Source organism: Theropithecus gelada, chromosome 4 (assembly GCF_003255815.1).
Source record: "Theropithecus gelada isolate Dixy chromosome 4, Tgel_1.0, whole genome shotgun sequence".
In the NCBI taxonomy this organism is placed as follows: domain Eukaryota; kingdom Metazoa; phylum Chordata; class Mammalia; order Primates; family Cercopithecidae; genus Theropithecus; species Theropithecus gelada.
Window position 1 is genome coordinate 106,406,551 of NC_037671.1, and position 17,345 is coordinate 106,423,895.

Here is a 17,345-nt window from a genome sequence, read left to right on the forward strand (position 1 = left end):
TCTCAGCCTCCCAAGTAGTTGGGACTACAGGCATACCACTATGTCTGGTTAATGTTTTAATTTTTGTAGAGATGGGTTCTTGCCATGTTGCGTAAGCTGGTCTCAAACTCCTTGGCTCAAGTGATTGCCCTTCCTTGGTCTCCCAAATTGCTAGGATTACAGATATCAGCCACCACTCCTGGCCTCTTTTATTTATTTATGAGACAGAGTTTTGCTTTTGTTGCCCAGACTGGAGTACAATGGCGTGATCTTGGCTCACTGCAACCTACGTCTCCCAGGTACAAGCGATTCTCCTGCCTCAGCCTTCCAGGTAACTGGGATTACAGGCACCCGCCACCACACCCAGCTAATTTTGTATTTTTAGTAGAGATGAGGTTTCACCATGTTGGCCAGGATGGTTTCGAACTCCTGACCTCAGGTGATCCTCCTGCCTCAGCCTCCCAAAGTGCTGGGATTACAGGCATGAGCCACCGCACCCGGCCCTGGCCTCTTATTTTTATATTTTACTTGAAAGCTGCCTGAGAGCGAAAGGAAGACAAGCATAAAGAAAAACAAATGGGCCAGGCACAGTGGCTTACACCTTAATCCCAGCACTTCAGGAGGTTGAGGCGGGCAGGTCACCTGAGGGCAGGAGTTTGAGACCAGCCTGGCCAACATACGCTATAACCCCACCTCTAAAAAAAAACCAAAAAACAAAAAACAAGGTGTTGTGGTGCATGCCTGTAGTCCCAGCTACTTGGGAAGCTGAGGCAGGTGAATCGCTTGAAGCCGGGAGGCGGTGGTTGCAGTGAGTCAAGATCGCACCACTGCACTCCAGCCTGGGCTACAGAGATAGACTCCATCTCTCAGGAAAAAAAGAAAAGAAAAGAAAAGAAATGGACAGAAGGACAGAAGTTATCTTGCTCCACAAAAACATAATAATATTCATCATTAAAATCCACTGACTGATACTGAAAGTATTAATATAATCTGTGCTTGAAAAAAATAGACTGGATCTTTGCAACTCAAGTCACTTGTTAAAACCAGTTATTTCCCAAGAGAACTGGATTCTCTTTTAAAACCCTCTCACTTTCCTGCGAATGAGGCCAAGCCAATAAGAGCTGAACCTCTGGAGACAGGAAAGAGGTGTCTTGTTCCCCATCTCAACACCAACATTAGTCAGAGACACTGCCTTTGCAGAGGACCTTGATTAAATTCCCCAGGAAGGATCAGGAGTGGGTGGAAAATAAACAATAAAGAATCAGAAAATGAGTGTGTTTGGGATCTCCAAACCACCCCTAGGTTTGATGATTTGTTAGGATGACAGATGTTATTCAGCATATAGTCAAATTCATCGTAATGACTTTTTTACAGTGAAAGGATACAAAGCAAAACCACTAAAAAGAGAAAGCCCCATAGGGTGAAGTCTGGAAGAAACCACGTGTAAACTTCCAAGAATTCCCTCTCAGTGGACTCGAGTGTGCTTAATTCCTCCAAGAATGAGCTGTGATAACATGTATGAAATATTGTCTACCATGGAGATTTACTGGAGACTGACTTAGTGGTGAGGGTTTTTATTAGGGCTGGTCATGTACGCATTTTCTGCCTAGCATGTAGCAAAATTCGACTCCTAGAAGGAAAGCAGGTATTCAGTACAAACTATATTGTCTGCAAACAGTTAAGGCACTGTGGTATCATTTGGAGGATGGTAGGAACACTCCTAAAATTCAACTTCTCCAATGCTAGCCAAAGATCAACCTTATAATCAGGTTTTTCTCAGGACAGTAATTCTTTTCTGCACAGAGGTGTACTGAAAATACTCTTCTTGATTCAAGAATCTCACTTTCAGGAATTTTTTTTTTTTAGCAAATAGTATGAAATTGAGCAAAGCTATTATACACTAAGATGTTATCACAATATTGTTTAATTTAGTAAAGAAAATTGGAAACAGGCCAGGCACTGTGGCTCATGCCTGAATCCCAGCACTTGGGAGGCTAAGGTGGGAGGATCATTTGAGGTTAGAGGTTTGAGACCAGCCTGGCCAACATGGTGAAACCCCGTCTCCACTAAAAATACAAAAAGTAGCCGGACATGGTGGTACACACCTGTAATCCCAGCTACTCGGGAGCCTGAGGCAGGAGAATCTCTTGAACCCAGGTGGCAGAGGTTGCAGTGAGCCGAGATCGTACCACTGCACTCCAGCCTGGGTGACAGAGAGAGACTCCATCTCAAAAAAAACCAAAAACCAAAAAACAAACGAAAAATTGGAAACAAAGTAAATGCCCCCAAAATGTGAAATGGTTCAGTAAATTACAGTATAACAATGTGAAGAAATATTAAACAATCATTAAAATTATATTTTTGAAGACTTTTAATGACAAAAATGATTATGCTGGGAAGTAAATTAATATGCAAAGTGTTATATGCAGTAACAACTCAAAACAACTCAATACAGAATAAAATCTAGAAAGAAATATACTAAAACATAATCATGATTCATTTCTGGGGGATGGTTTTATAAAATAATTTTTATTTTTCTCTTGACCTTTTTCTGTTTTCAATTATTATTTAATAAACATGTACTCTACCTTTTTTTTTTTTGTTTTGAGACAGAGTCTCACTCTGTTGCCCAGGCTGGAGTGCAGTGGTGCGATTTCAGCTCACTGCAAGCTCCGCCTCCCAGGTTCAAGCGATTCACCTGCCTCAGCCTCCCAAGTAACTGGGATTACAGGTGTGTGCCACTACGCCCAGCTAATTTTTGTATTTTTAGTAGAGACAGGGTTTCACCACGTTGGCCAGGCTAGTCTCGAACTCCTGATCTCAAGTGATCTGCCCGCCTCAGCCTCCCAAAGTGCTGGAATTACAGGCGTGAGTCACCGTGTCCGGCCTACTTTTCTAATTGGAAGGTAAGTTAAAATGATAAGACAATTAGATTTTAGATATATAGGTTTGTGAATCCAAAGTCAATTTTGTAAAACGTAAAATATTTAGTGAGTACAGTAAGTAACATGAGTATAATATATAAAACAGCTTAATTGGTGAACTCTTGACCATGTAAAATGCAATTTTCCAGCTGAGCATGGTGGCTCACATCTGTAATCCCAGCACTTTGGGAGGTTGAGGAGGGAGTGTAGCTTGAAGCCAGGAGTTCAAGACCAGCTTGGGCAGTATGGTGAGACCCTGTCTCTACGAAAGTTTTAAAAAATTAGCCAGGTGTGGTGGTAGGCTACTCTGGTCCCAGCTACTCCGAAGGCAAGGATTGCTTGAGCCCAGGAGTTCAAGGTTTCAGTGAGCTAGGATCACACCACTGCCCTCCTGTCTGTGTGATAGAGTAAGACCCTACCTCTTTTTTTTTTTTTTTTTTTTTTTTTAGACGGGGGTCTCGCTCTTTCCAGGCTGGAGTGCAGTGGCTCAATCTCAGCTCACTGCAACCTCCACCTCCCAGGTTCAAGCGATCCTCCTGCCTTTGCCTCCCGAGTAGCTGGGATTACAGACACGCACCACCAAACCCAGCTTTTTTTTGTATTTTTAGTAGAGACGGGGTTTCGCCATGTTGACCTGGCTGGTCTCAAACTCCTGACCTCAGGTGATCAGCCTGCCTCCACCTCCCAAAGTGCTGAGATTACAGGCGTGAGCCACTGCACCTGGCCGAGACCCAACCTCTTAAAAAATAAAAATTAAAAAAAAAAACAAAACAATTTTTCTATTTCAAATGCTTCTTTCTTTAATTAGCTAACATTTAAAATGCAGAGAGGGGAGATATATTTTCTTATAAACACTACAGAAATCAGAATGGCTAATTTTTATTATAATGAAGAAATGGTTCACAAACTAGCCAATGCAAAAATGAAAATATATTTCAATGGCTAGAACAAAGGATGAATTTCCTAAGCTATTTTATATGTTTATATAACTGTAATTCAACTTAGTACATTATTAAGTATGAGTAAGTAACAGCACTTTGGGAGGCTTAGGAGGACGTGTTGCTTGAGGCCAGGAGTTCAAGACCAGCCTGGCCAACATGGCAAAACCTCATCTCTACTGAAAATACAAAAATTAGCGAGGCACGGTGGTGTGCGCCTGCAGTCCCAACTGCTTGCGAGGCTGAGGCACAGGAATCGTTTGAACCGGGTAGGCAGAGGTTACAGTAAGCTTAGATCGCACCACTGCACTCTGGCCTGGGCAACAGAGCGAGACACTGTAAAAAAAAAAAGTATTAGTAATGTAAGTCATAAAGTTTTCACAGCTTTAAGGAGAATTAGGTAATTGCTCTACAAACCTCTTCTTCTTCTTCTTTTTTTTTCTTTTTGAGACAGAGTCTCACTCTGTCCCCAGGCTGGAGTGCAGTGGCGGGATCTTGGCTCACTGCAAGGCTCACTGCAAGCTCCGCCTCCCGGGTTCACGCCATTCTTCTGCCTCAGCCTCCGAGTAGCTGGGACTACAGGCGTCCACCACCACGCCCAGCTAATTTTTTGTATTTTTAGTAGAGACAGGGTTTCACCGTGTTAGCCAGGACGGTCCCGATCTCTTGACATTGCGATCCAACTGCCTCAGCCTCCCAAAGTGCTGGGATTACAGGCATGAACGACCACGCCCAGCTGCTCTATAAACTTCTTTTGGAGAAGGTGATTTCTAATGTATCCAGTTCCAATTCCCTTCCATTTGTTGTTATGCATCTACCTTAGTCACATATACGCTACTTAACAGAAAGCTATTTTCCTACTACCCAGGATCTTCACCACTGCATTAAGCTGCCATATAGAAAACAGACTGCTATTGTATCCTCTTACCCCTAGAGAGATGAAATGGTTTGCAGCTTCTTTTAAATCACGAAGCAATTCTTTTGTGTACTAAATTGGCCCAAGGCTACAGAGGTTGTGCAACAGAGATCCACAGAGGCAGCCTCTCTTCCCACATGACCTCCACTTGTGGCTGCTTCCCAGTCCTGCCGGAACATGAAAACCTTGAAAGCACTCCATGTGGAGGCAGTGCTCTCTCTGGCATCTGAAGTACTTCTTGGGCTGTTAGAAAAACCAAATTCTGAAGAGAGCTATTGCAATGGTAAGCACACTCAGGAAAAAAAGCCAGAATTTTTCTGGTTAGGAAGGGAAATGTGGTTAACCTAAATTGGACCTGAGGCACAAATGGAGGCATCAAGAAGCACTCCCACTAGTACAGTTCAACCGTGCATTTTTGTTTCCATTCTTTTAAAAAAAAATTATTATTTTTTAAGAGATAGGGTCTTGCTGTGTCACCCAGGTTGGAGTGCAGTGGTGCAATCACAGCTTATTGTAACCTCAAACTCCTGGGTTCCAGTAATCCTACTGCCTCACCTCAGCATCCTGAGCAGGCATGGGCCACCATGCCCAGCTAATTATTTTATTTTTTGTAAAAATGGGGTCTTCCCATGTTGCCCAGGCTGGTCTTGAACTCCTGGCCCCAAGGGATCCTCCTACCTTGGCCTCCTAAAGTGCTGGGATTATAGGCTTAAGCCACCATGCCATCCTGTTTCCATTATGAAAAAAGAATGGCTCTTTAAATGGTTTGGCTATTTTCAGAAATGTAACTGCTTAAAAAAGGGCTATGAGGAGGTGGCAGGGAAAGAGGACAGATGAATGAAGCATTGCTATAGAGTCTCTTTAATAAAATGTAGCTAATAAAGGTAGCATTCCTCTGAATCTCTGTATTTAAATAAAGTCAGCAATTGTTGCTTGCTAAGTGGTGGTTCAAGTACAATCAACAGCCCTTTAAAGACTTTCTTGCAGTTGGGCGCGGTGGCTCATGCCTGTAATCTCAGTACTTTGGGAGGCCGAGGCAGGTGGATCACAAGGTCAGGAGATTGAGACCATCCTGGCTAACACAGTGACAGTGAAATCCCGTCTCTACTAAAAACACAAAAAATTAGCCGGGCATGGGCATGGTGGCGGGCGCCTGTAGTCCCAGCTACTCGAGAGGCTGAGGCAGGAGAATGGCGTGAACCCAGGAGGCGGAGATTGCAGTGAGCCGAGATTGCGCCACTGCACTCCAGCCTGGGCGACACAGCAAGACTCTGTCTAAAAAAAGACTTTGTTGCTTCTTCTTTTCTCTTTTTCGGGAAGAAACACAATAAAAATATGAGAAAAAGCATGGGATTTAGAGTCAAGAAAAACCTGGGTTCATTATGAACTGTGAAACATGTTAATATATTAACAATTTTCAGACACTATGCTTTCCTGCCATTTGTAATGTCTGAATTTCAGGCTTTTCCTCTGTAAATGGGAATACCAACAAATGTCACCCTTTTCATAGGTGACTGTGTACAAAGAAAGTATAAGCAAACTGTAAAGGGCTATCTAAGTATTAATTGTTGTTGCTGTTAGGTCTCCCTGACATAAAAAGTACTTAAAACATGGTCACATAATTATTAATGAACTGAGCTAATTATAGTGGACAAATGGTAAGAGTAGATAAATTAAGAACCTTAAAACCAACAATAACACTTTCATGTAAAAATTAACATATTTAATTGCAAAATATAAATATCTTATATGGAACTAAGTTGAACACCCTGGAAATATCCCAAGGGAAAACAGTGTCTCAACATCCAGAACTGGTCACTATAATTATCATATAGTGGGATCTCAGGTATGGCAGATAGATGCTATCAAATCAGGTTTCACTAAAGTACAGATGATACGGGGAAGTGCTGGGTAGCTGGGTAGAGAAAGGCAGGTCCCTGGCTGGGGCTCCACTCCTACAGACCTAGGTGAGGACAGGCACTCCCGCTTTTGTGCCTAAATGTTGCATTTTCCAAGACCACTCTGGTCTGCCATGCCCCCAATCCTGGTCTGGGCACGGTGGCTCACACCTGTAATCCCAGCACTTTGGGAGGTCGAGGTGGGCCTATCACCTGAGGTCAGGTCGAGACCAGCCTGACCAACATGGAGAAACCCTGTCTCTACTAAAAATACAAAATTAGCCAGGCATGGTGGCACAGGCCTGTAATCCCAGCTACTCAGGAGGCTGAGGCAGGAGAATCGCTTGAACCCAGGAGGTAGAGGTTGTGGTGAGCTGAGATCGTGCCATTGCACTCCAGCTTGGGCAACAAGAGCGAAACTCTGTCTCAAAAAAATAAAAATAAAAATAAATAAATAAATAAATAAATAAATAAAAATTAGTCTGGGCTCTTGACTTCAAATCCCTGAGAGCTAACAAGTTGTGTGACCTTGGGAAAATTACTCAACCTTTTCTCAACCTCAGTGTTCACATCTGTAAAATGGGGATAGCAGTAGTACCTATCTCTAAGGATTTCTGTGAAGATTAAATGAAGAAACACAGGCAAATCACTTACTACAGGGTTATTTGCTTAGCTATTGTCATCTTCATCATACTATCTATACAAGGTAACTTTCTACAAGTGGAACTAGACCAGTAGTCACCCATTTTACAATCAGATATTAACCTTCATCCACAGTAGTGAACTTGCACATCTTTGAAAGGTCCACTGTGGTCATCCATCCTGTGAGGTCTCTGCATACCAATATGCTGCTTAGGTGAGGCTAGATGTGCCTACTAGGAACTGTGGTTACTTGAACCAAATGTTAGCAGATGTCCAAAGTGCAATTCTGCACATTCTACTAACCAGTCTCTGAACTACCCAGAGTCCCTGCGTTATACTTTTAAATTTTAAATTTCTTATCCCAGTTGCTCATGCCCTATGTTTCACTTCTAGTAAAATTTATCTTTCTTTTTTCAAGTGAAAATGTCAAAAAGCTTAAGATGTGCAGACATGCATACCTTTTCTAATTTGAAGTGAGTGAAATCTTGCTAATACAGAAGCTAAAGAAGTTAGAATAATGAAACACTAAGATAGGAGCCCCTTATAATAGTATGTACCATGTTAAATGATGGTGGTGGTCAATGAAGCAATTACTTCACATCTAATATCCTACCGAAATGAAATAACTGCATTTTAAGGAAATAAAACCTAACCTTTCTTGAGATGTCCTGCTAAATGAGTCAAAAAAATCTTAATTCTAGACCTATAAAATTAATCAAAATAATCCAACTGTGCAATCATCCCACTTCTTATCATAAAGAATCTAATAATGCAGTAAATTCTGGGTCTTACATATAAAAGACATCCCCATCCCATCTCCCCAACAGTCATCTTCTTAGGATCAAGGTCCACTCCTCTGTGACATGGAAGGACCCTTCCTCTGGGGAAAGGATGGGTTCAGTTGCCTCAGCACAAGCTGCTCCTCCAGCCTGCCTGCCTGTGACACTGCTACCTGCTAGCCAGAAGCATCCCAGTGTCTACTGGGCTGCTGCAGATTGAACAGACTGTGCATCCAGCCAGAGGATAAGAGGTTGTTTTAATTGGCTAAGTCTGCTATGTACTAAGCGTATGGCCATGAATTTGTAGCCAAAACACTAATCTTAAAAAAAAAAAAAAAAAAAAAAAAAAAGCGCCATGTAAAATTTAAACACAAAACAAGAATGATATTTTCGTTATTCTAGTTTTACCACAACGGCTTATAACATAACATTTTATGACTCTGAAATCCTTTACCTTTGAAGTAGAATTTTCGTGATATACTCCTTGTACCAAGTCCATGAGAGCACTTGCTAAAAGTTCCACAACCTAAAAAGCAAGAAGAAAAATTAAAAAAAAAATTTAAATATATCTCCATTGTTACCTCAGAATGCTTCAAAAGGCTCAGTGGCAAGGCAGAATCTGTGCTTGACAGAAAAAATCTTGTGCTGTGCACTAAGATCTCAGCAAATGGCATTGCCCACCTGGATATTAAAGCTGTGATCCAATTTTTTTCAGTCATAATTCAAGCCAAAAAAAAAAATCTTATAAGCATAGCATTTAACTAATATACATGAAAATCGAGTAATAGCCATTTTGAACATAAATTTACATTTCAGATAACTAATGAAATCTTAACTCAATTTATTTTCTGCATGTTTATTTCTGTCAGGTGGATATTTTTTCAGTACTCTCATTCTGGGAGCAATTACAATGCTAATTTTCATACTACAGGAAAAAAAAGCAAAAGCAAAAGAATGGCTAACCTTTCAAATATGTTCATTCTGTTGCACTTAAAATGCACTGTGGATATATTTGCTGTGGGGCCCCTGGGTCAAATGTACCGTAAACACTGAAAATTTTTATAGAACTGCAATACTGAAATCATATTCATCAAACCTGTATTATTTTTCAAGGCTCAGACTTTTTTTTTTTTTTTTTAAATCAAGTGAAATCAAAAGCTTTGAACTTGTTCCAGGATGTAAAACAAGCAGAAAACAATAAATGGTCTCTTTGGAACTACTGTACAATTTAGAGTAGTTTGCATAAAGCATCTTAATTTGAGAGGATAAAATAGTAGTATTTATGAAAATGTTCAATGCAGCCATTTCAAATAAGAATTCCTCAAGGCAACCCCATCCGCTTCTTACAAGTCTTAATATCTTGTATATTTAACTTCCTATGTTATGCAGTCCTGTATCAGATTTCCACTCTTTGCTTCCGAAAATTCAGCTCCACTCTGATTGAATTAAAGGATTTTGTTTCAGCTTTTATCATTCTTGTAATTGAAGACATTATTAAGCCAAAGAATACAGACCCAAACAACAAGATACTTCAATCTCAGGTACCCTGGGTTTAATAAACATTTTCTTAGAGGCAAATGATATTAATTTGTAGAAAGACTTGCTTTAACATTTTAACACATGAGCATTTATCTCCAAATTTATATATTTACATTTATACTACGTAACATACACAGAACTGCTGATAGGAAATTTTTGCTGATTGAAGGCATATATTTTTCCTAGCTCTTTGCAGATGGGTTAATTTGTAAGGCATATACAAAGTCTTTTTTTTTTTTTTTTTAAATCACATTGTCGTGTAGGTAACCAAATACTTAAGAAATATTGTAGTAATATGAGCTGCAGAGGAACTGGAAGGACAATGATCCCACAGTGTTACCACATGAGTTGAGTTATTTAAGTGGGGAAGAGAGAAAAATGAATGGATTTTTTTTTCCCCCTGAAGGTATCAGATAAGCCCCATTCCCAAATCCAGGAGGACTGAGTATCGCCAATAGGTCTATGAAAGACTGTAACTAAACGCACAGCATCAGATTGGATTACAGTTTACACAAGCAACATCCCAAGATCCCCCTGATGGCTGGACACATAATACAGATCAATCACTCACTAAGAAATGTTATGGTTTTGAAACAGTTTGAGCTCTGAGACCAGCACTCGTAACGTGAAGAGGGATTTACAAAGAGAAAGTCTGACACTAAATGTCAAAATGATGGTATGAACTTTAACCACAGTGTTCCTTTACTTCCCTGAAACTCCAGACCAGGCAGAAGCAACAAGAACATTTTGTTCTCTGACTCTTTTTCTCATTGAGTAAACCTGTGCCTACAAGTTCATAATTTATAAATGACCTGTACTTACAAATGGCTATACTTACTTGAACAGAACACACCTCCATAGCCAATGACAACCCATTAAGGAAAAAACTTTAGATTTCTTTGAGTTAACAAGTTGAGGAAGGAAAGAGATCATAAAAAGCAAGAGTAGCCTAAGAAGTTGAAACTGTTCCAGATAAGGGTGACTTACCCAGTGCATATATCAATCTCTTTCCATTGCCTGAAATGTTTATTTTTAAAATTATACCAAAGAAAGATGTGTTTAAGTATCACCCTTCCTTAAAAAACTGCAAATATTTCTAGAAAGACCACAAGGTTACCAGCCACTCACAATTTAGTAAGCTCATTTAATAATCTTAACTTTTTTTTTGCTTATTACCCCAGACATTCACCTGTTTAGGTACTGCTATACTTACATTTAAGAAAACACTCGGTTAATAACATTTTTCCCCCTCACATTCTTGAGGAATGACATGTTCAGGCAACTCAAAGTGCTGGCAGGAATAATGGCAGCCAAAGGAGAATCCAGAGGCCTAAAAGCCAGACCTCTTGGGGCTGAGAGCTGAAGTCCTGGTGCTCTAGATAAATGCAACCTTGAGAAAGGTTCCAGGACTTTTGTTTCTCAGGCCCATGGGGCAAGCAAACACTTTCTACTAGGGGAAGGAAAAAAAAAAAAAAAGGTTAAAAGGGCCTCAATGTGAGCTATCTTTGGAAGCCCAACAGATTAGCAGATTAGGGAACTGTTTTAAAAAAAAAAAAAAGCAGAATACTAGCAGCCAGAGAATCTAGATTCCATTCCAAAGTCTACTAATAATTTGATTGTAAGATTTGGGCAAATTAGTTTTCTTCAACTCAATGCAATGAATTGCAATAAGGGGAGTTGGAAAAGATGATTCCTTAAGGTCTCTTCCAGCCCTACAATTCTAAGCTTTTAAGTCTTATTATTTGTAATTAGGCAGGTAAACTTGAAAACTGCTTTTCTGTAAATTTTGATGGAACATCTTTGTTCATGTAATTCATTTTTATCTCTTGTCTTCACATGAACCTTTCCCTCTGTCTGAATTCTACTGGCTAATTTCGTTGTGAAACTTTTTGTACCAAATCCCCCTTGGTTTCAATACCTAGAATTATAATAAAACACTTCCCATTTTTCAAAACCATTGTGACTGGTAGAGCACCCCATCAGCTGGCAAAGTCCTACTTGAGTCAATTAAAGGTAACACTGCTGAGCTCTGATTCTTGAAGGGCTCTAATGCTTGGAAACGATTTACACATACTGGATTCTGAATGACATCAGGCTTAACTGCCAAGTTGCATCAAACAAATAATGGTACTAAGTTGGCCATATCGTGAGTATCTCTGAAAAGTAAATATGTAGAGCATTTAGAAGAGAATTTGGAACATAAGTTTCAGTGAGTGTTAACTTACTCTTCTTCCATACCGCCCTATTATCATGCTATATTCAGTACAAGTCTTGAGTAGATGAACAGCATAGTATGGAGACTAAGATTATGGTGTTTTTAAAATTGTGTGCCTAAATATTTTGGAAGAAAGTGAGTTTTAGTTCAACAACAAAACTCAGAACACATGCAAAGACCATTTTAACCAAAATCAGGGACCTCTGAAACACTGACTTGCTGCATCCTGAAATATTGTTTTAGATTATACAACAGTCAGCATCGATGTTAAATAGTTTAGCCATTTGGAGAACAATTTAACAGGAGATAACTTTCTGCATTTCTGGTGATTCCGAGAATAGCAGCATTGCTTACCTACACATGCAAATAAAAAAACAATGCTCTTCTCTTTAGTGTGGGTCATATGTTGAAATGTGACTCTACAGCAAAGCCATACACTATCCTTCAATTTCCAGTGAACCCAAAGTGGCAACCATTCCTAATGTCAGTGTCATGAAGTGGCTTCTCCTGCCACCTCCCTTGTTTTGGCTACTGGGCAGAATGCTGCAGCATAGGACAGTAAATGGACAGTGCATGTCTAGTTGCTATTCTCAAGCAAATTGTTGATCCCTCCCATTTCAATAACCACTGTCTCACCCAAGTTAAGGAACAGACAGTATCCAGGTGTATCTGAACCTTAACAAAATTATAGATCTGACATAATTAACCTTTGTAATGAATTTCTTAAATGGTTAATTTACAGGACAAATTTCAGCAATCTCAGGGGAATATGTAATTGCTTCATTCTTTATCTTTTGGCAAGGGTAACTACAATTCAATGACTTTTTACACTGAAAAACCAAGATGATGAATACCCTCACAAAGGGTATTGTGATGACTATGCCCTGAGCTATAATAAATTTTCATCGTAAAAAATAGAAATTGAGAGGAGTAGGGGATGGTAAGACAAAAATCCTGACCAAAAGAAAAAAATCCTCGCATTGCTATCCAAAGATGTCTGTAACATATTCTTAAGGAAAAAAAGCTATTTACAAAATAGAAGTAGTATAAAAGGCATTTTAAAAACAAAAATGAAGTCAATCTATGGGTTTATATACACAAGAGAAAAAAGTCTGAAAGGAGAGACAACAACATAATAATGATAATGTATAAATGATAGATTTTGGATGATTTTTAAAAGATTGTTTTCTTCAGCCTTTCTGCTTAAATTTATAATTGCTAAGTTTATAACAGCTTACATATACACTATTTCCCTCTTTTTATTGTATTGCATTACACTATTTCCCTCTTTTTATTGTATTGCTTTTATAATTAAATAAAACAATAAATCTATTTCCTTGGGAAGGTGTGTGTGTGGGGGGGAAGCAGCTTGAGGGAGACCTCAAGCTAAGCTATGTCCACAAATTGATTTATGGAATATAACACTCAATAGTTTTTGGATTAGAAAAAATAGGATCAGTAAGTGGTAGTAAGCATTCTGTGTAGACAAGTCATGCCTTTATCAATAAATGGGATTCAGAAGTACTGTCAGCATTTGACAGGCGGAATAGACTCAATAGAGTCGTAGATGTTTGACTAGTACAACAGACCACTCTAATTTGAGCAAAGGAGCGCCTATCCTAAATTAAAATACAAGTAAATTTTTTTTTTTTTGGAGATGGAGTCTCACTCTGTCACCCAGGCTGAAGTGCAGTGGCACAATCTCGGCTCGCTGCAACTTCTAGGTCTCCCAGGCTCAAGGGATTCTTCTGTCTCAGCCTCCCGGGTAGCTGGGACTACAGGTGCCTGCCACCATGCCCGGCTAATTTTTGTATTTTTAGTAGAGACAGGGTTTCACCATGTTGGCCAGGCTGGTCTCAAACTCCTGACCTTTTGATCCACCCGCCTTGGCCTCCCAAAGTGCTAGGATTACAGGCATGAGCCACCACACCCGGCCACAAGTGAATCTTTAGAAAAAAATGTAAACTATAAACTAACATGGCTCAATTAAAGCTCAAGTCAGCATAATATGAATTGATGTAATAAGGTAGTACAGTTGCATTTTAATTCACTTGAAAAAGGTTGCTTTATAACTTAATTTGCTTGGTATATAAAAACTGTGAAGGCCATTACAGATTTGTAATCTTCTTTCAAAAATTTGTCCTCAGAGGGTGATTTTAATGATGGATTTACTACAGTGTGGAATGACAAAACAACATGTCATCTATCACTCTATTTGGAGGTGAGTAACACGGTGCCCCTCAGCCTTTACTACTTTTAGCTGCTAGCAAACAAAACAGTCATGTGTGTTCATGTGTGTGCACGTGCATCTGCAGTGCTGATGGCATTAACTATGCACAACTTTACTGTGCTCTTTCCTCCACCCCGAGGAACAAACAGCAATGCATGAAGTAGTAGCAAAGGTAAAACAGTCTTGGGAAAGAATGAATTTTCATATACATCTTGGGAGGAACAAAAGATGGATTTAGTCTCTTTTGAAAGAGCTTTGGAATTTGAAGGGATATTGTCAAAATTCCTTTTTAAGCCACAAAAACTCTTATCAGTGAAAATATCTTACAGAAAAATACTAAGAGGGTGCTGAATAGGCTGATAAAGGTAACCAGAGCAGGTGGTGTCACTCTTTACTTCATAAAAATGAAGCACAAACTGTTTGTGAGATGCATATAAAGATGGAAAGATTTACATTGCCAAGGTAAGGTACAGAGGGACTAAAGAGTGGCGCCCTCCCATAGAGACCAATAATAATGTCTAACATTTGTAAAGTACTTTATCATTTACAAATGGATTTAAGCAAACCGTCTCATTCCAGGTGGATTTGGTCCCCAGTGCTCAGCCAGAGCTTCCAGGCTGGCAGCCTCAGTGGAGAAACGACTTCTGAAGAACACAGGGCACAGCAGCAGTGGCCAAATGAGGGGTGAATCTACTCACCCACCACCTGGGCACGAACTACCCAGATGAGCTCTACTCTGCATGCTGATTAAAATAAATGAGCACTTTGATAAAGCCATTGCTAAAGTCTCTGAAAGGATGGCTCTCTCCACTTCTTCCTATCAAATTAGGACGGGGTTTAATGTAGACAATGATGAAGGGGCTGTTGGAATAAGCACACCAACTCATAGGAGTTCTGGAGGAAGCTTCTAACTCAGCGTTTTGAAGGGAGCCTTTTCAGTACTGCCAAATGTGTAAGGCTTTGCTTATTTGTGGGAGGGATGGCAATCTGTTCTAGTGAGCTGGAAGTTCTTTCTGGCTAAGCGGGTAGCGAAGAGAGAGAAATGGCACTACCAACAGGACAGGTGCAGCAAAAACTAAGCAAATTGATAATCTTAATTTTTAATTTAGAACAGCTGATACATTGGTTTATAAACTACTGGTAACATTTGTCAAAAAGGTTTCAGGAAAATTTAGTGAACTAAACAGAAGTATAAAATTGCAACTGAGGCTGGATGCAGTGGCTCACTCCTGTAATCTCAGCACTTTGAGAGGCTGAGGTGGGAGGATCACTTGAGCCCAGGAGTTCAAGACCAGCCTGGGGAATATAGTGAGATATCCATCTCAACAAAAAATGAATGAAAGTTTTATTTTTAAAATCACAACTAATACAACTCGAAAGAAATAGGCCACAAATTCTGGAAAATGGCTTAAATATGAAGTTTGAGATATAATTTGACATTGGCTGGTGGATGCATTTCATGAATAGTCTGATAGCCTACTATGTGCCTGGTACGCTACTAACGAAACTAGTCTCGTTAGGCCACAGTTACACATGAGGCACTACCAAAAAGATCTACATCATAATTCCTTTATTCAATTAATACATATAAAAATGTTTGTGGTTTATTTTATTTTATTATTTTTTGAGATGGAGTCTCGCTCTGTCACCCAGGCTGGAGTGCAGTGACTCAATCTCGGCTCACTGCAACCTCTGCCTCCCGGGTTCCAGCTATTCTCCTGCCTCAGCCTCCCGAGTAGCTGGGATTACAGGCGTGTGCCACCACGCCTGGCTAATTTTTGTATTTTTTAGTAGAGACAGGGTTTCACCATATTGGCCAGGCTGGTCTCGAACTCCTGATCTCATGATCCACCCGCCTCGGCCTCCCAAAGTGCTGGGATTACAGGAGTGAGCCACTGCGTCTGGCCATGTTTGTTGTTTAAATACCACTCAAGGACCATGTCTAAACAAGTCTAATAAATAATTTTTACATTTACTTTCTTTGCAGTGTTTTTAAATTATAGTTGTTCTTTTTAAAGGATACACTGTCTAGATAAATAACTTCATAAAGATAAAGGCCAATTATTTGTCTTTGATCACTCAGAAGGTTAATACGTAAGTTGCAAGACCTTGGGCCAACCATGTCACTTCTTTGCCCCTCAGTTTGCTTATCTAGATAAGAGGTTTCTGTGTTTTATCAACAATAAGTCCTATGATTAGAAATATTTAATGTGCAGCTATATACATTTTTAATTCACAATTGTGAGATACAGTAAAAAAAATAGAATTTTTTTTAGCTACAATAAAAGAGTAATAAAAAAACTGATTTTACTTTTGAATAAAGGTGCATGGTTTTGGACTACTGTTTCTTATTAAGCAATGCAAAACAGTCATTTATTGATCACTGACTCATTTATTTGTTTAAACAACAATTAGGTTCCTGAAAAAGTAGCAGACAATTTAAAGTGCTTAAGATGAAAATTCTCAGCGAGGTGTGGTAGCTCATGCCTGTAATCCCAACACTTTGTGAGGCCAAGGTGGGAGGATCGCTTGAGGCCAGGAGTTGTGAGACCAGCCTGGGCAAAACACTGAGACCCCATCTCTATGAAGAAATTTTCTTTTTTTTCTTTTTTTTTTTTTTTGAGATGGAGTCTCACTCTGTCTCCCAGACTGGACTGCAGTGGGATGATCATGGCTCACTGCAACCTCTGCCTCCCAGGTTCAAGTGATTCTCCTGCCTCAGCCTCCTGAGTAGCTGAAATTACAGGCGTCCACCACCACGCCTGGCTAATTTTTGTATTTTTAGTAGAGACAGGGTTTCACCATGTTAGGCTGGTCTCGAACGCCTGACCTTGTGATCTGCCTGCTTTGGCCTCCCAAAGTGGCAGGATTACAGACGTGAGCCACTGCACCGGGCTGAAAAATAATTTTTTTGAAAGATAAAAATTTTCATAATAAAGAAAAAGGAGATGTTTTCCAGTAGGTTTTAAAAAAAGTTGGTTGGCCGGGCGCGGTGGCTCAAGCCTGTAATCCCAGCACTTTGGGAGGCCGAGACGGGCGGATCACGAGGTCAGGAGATCGAGACCATCCTGGCTAACATGGTGAAACCCCGTCTCTATTAAGAAATACAAAAAACTAGCCGGGCGAGGTGGCGGGCGTCTGTAGTCCCAGCTACTCGGGAGGCTGAGGCCAGAGAATGGCGTGAACCCGGGAGGCGGAGTTTGCAGTGAGCTGAGATCCGGCCACTGCACTCCAGCCCGGGCGACAGAGCGAGACTCCGTCTCAAAAAAAAAAAAAAAAAAAAAA

The 17,345-nt window shown here is 40.1% G+C and overlaps 1 protein-coding gene across 1 annotated transcript in view; it reads right to left on the bottom strand.

The window, feature by feature from the left end:
* PDSS2 (decaprenyl diphosphate synthase subunit 2) overlaps positions 1-17,345 on the bottom strand; it is a 299,355-nt gene that overhangs the window by 81,191 nt on the left and 200,819 nt on the right. Inside the window, exon 4 of the mRNA XM_025384118.1 lies at positions 8,531-8,602. Within this exon, the coding sequence (XP_025239903.1) occupies positions 8,531-8,602 (72 nt within the window). The remainder of the gene's footprint in view (positions 1-8,530; positions 8,603-17,345) is intronic.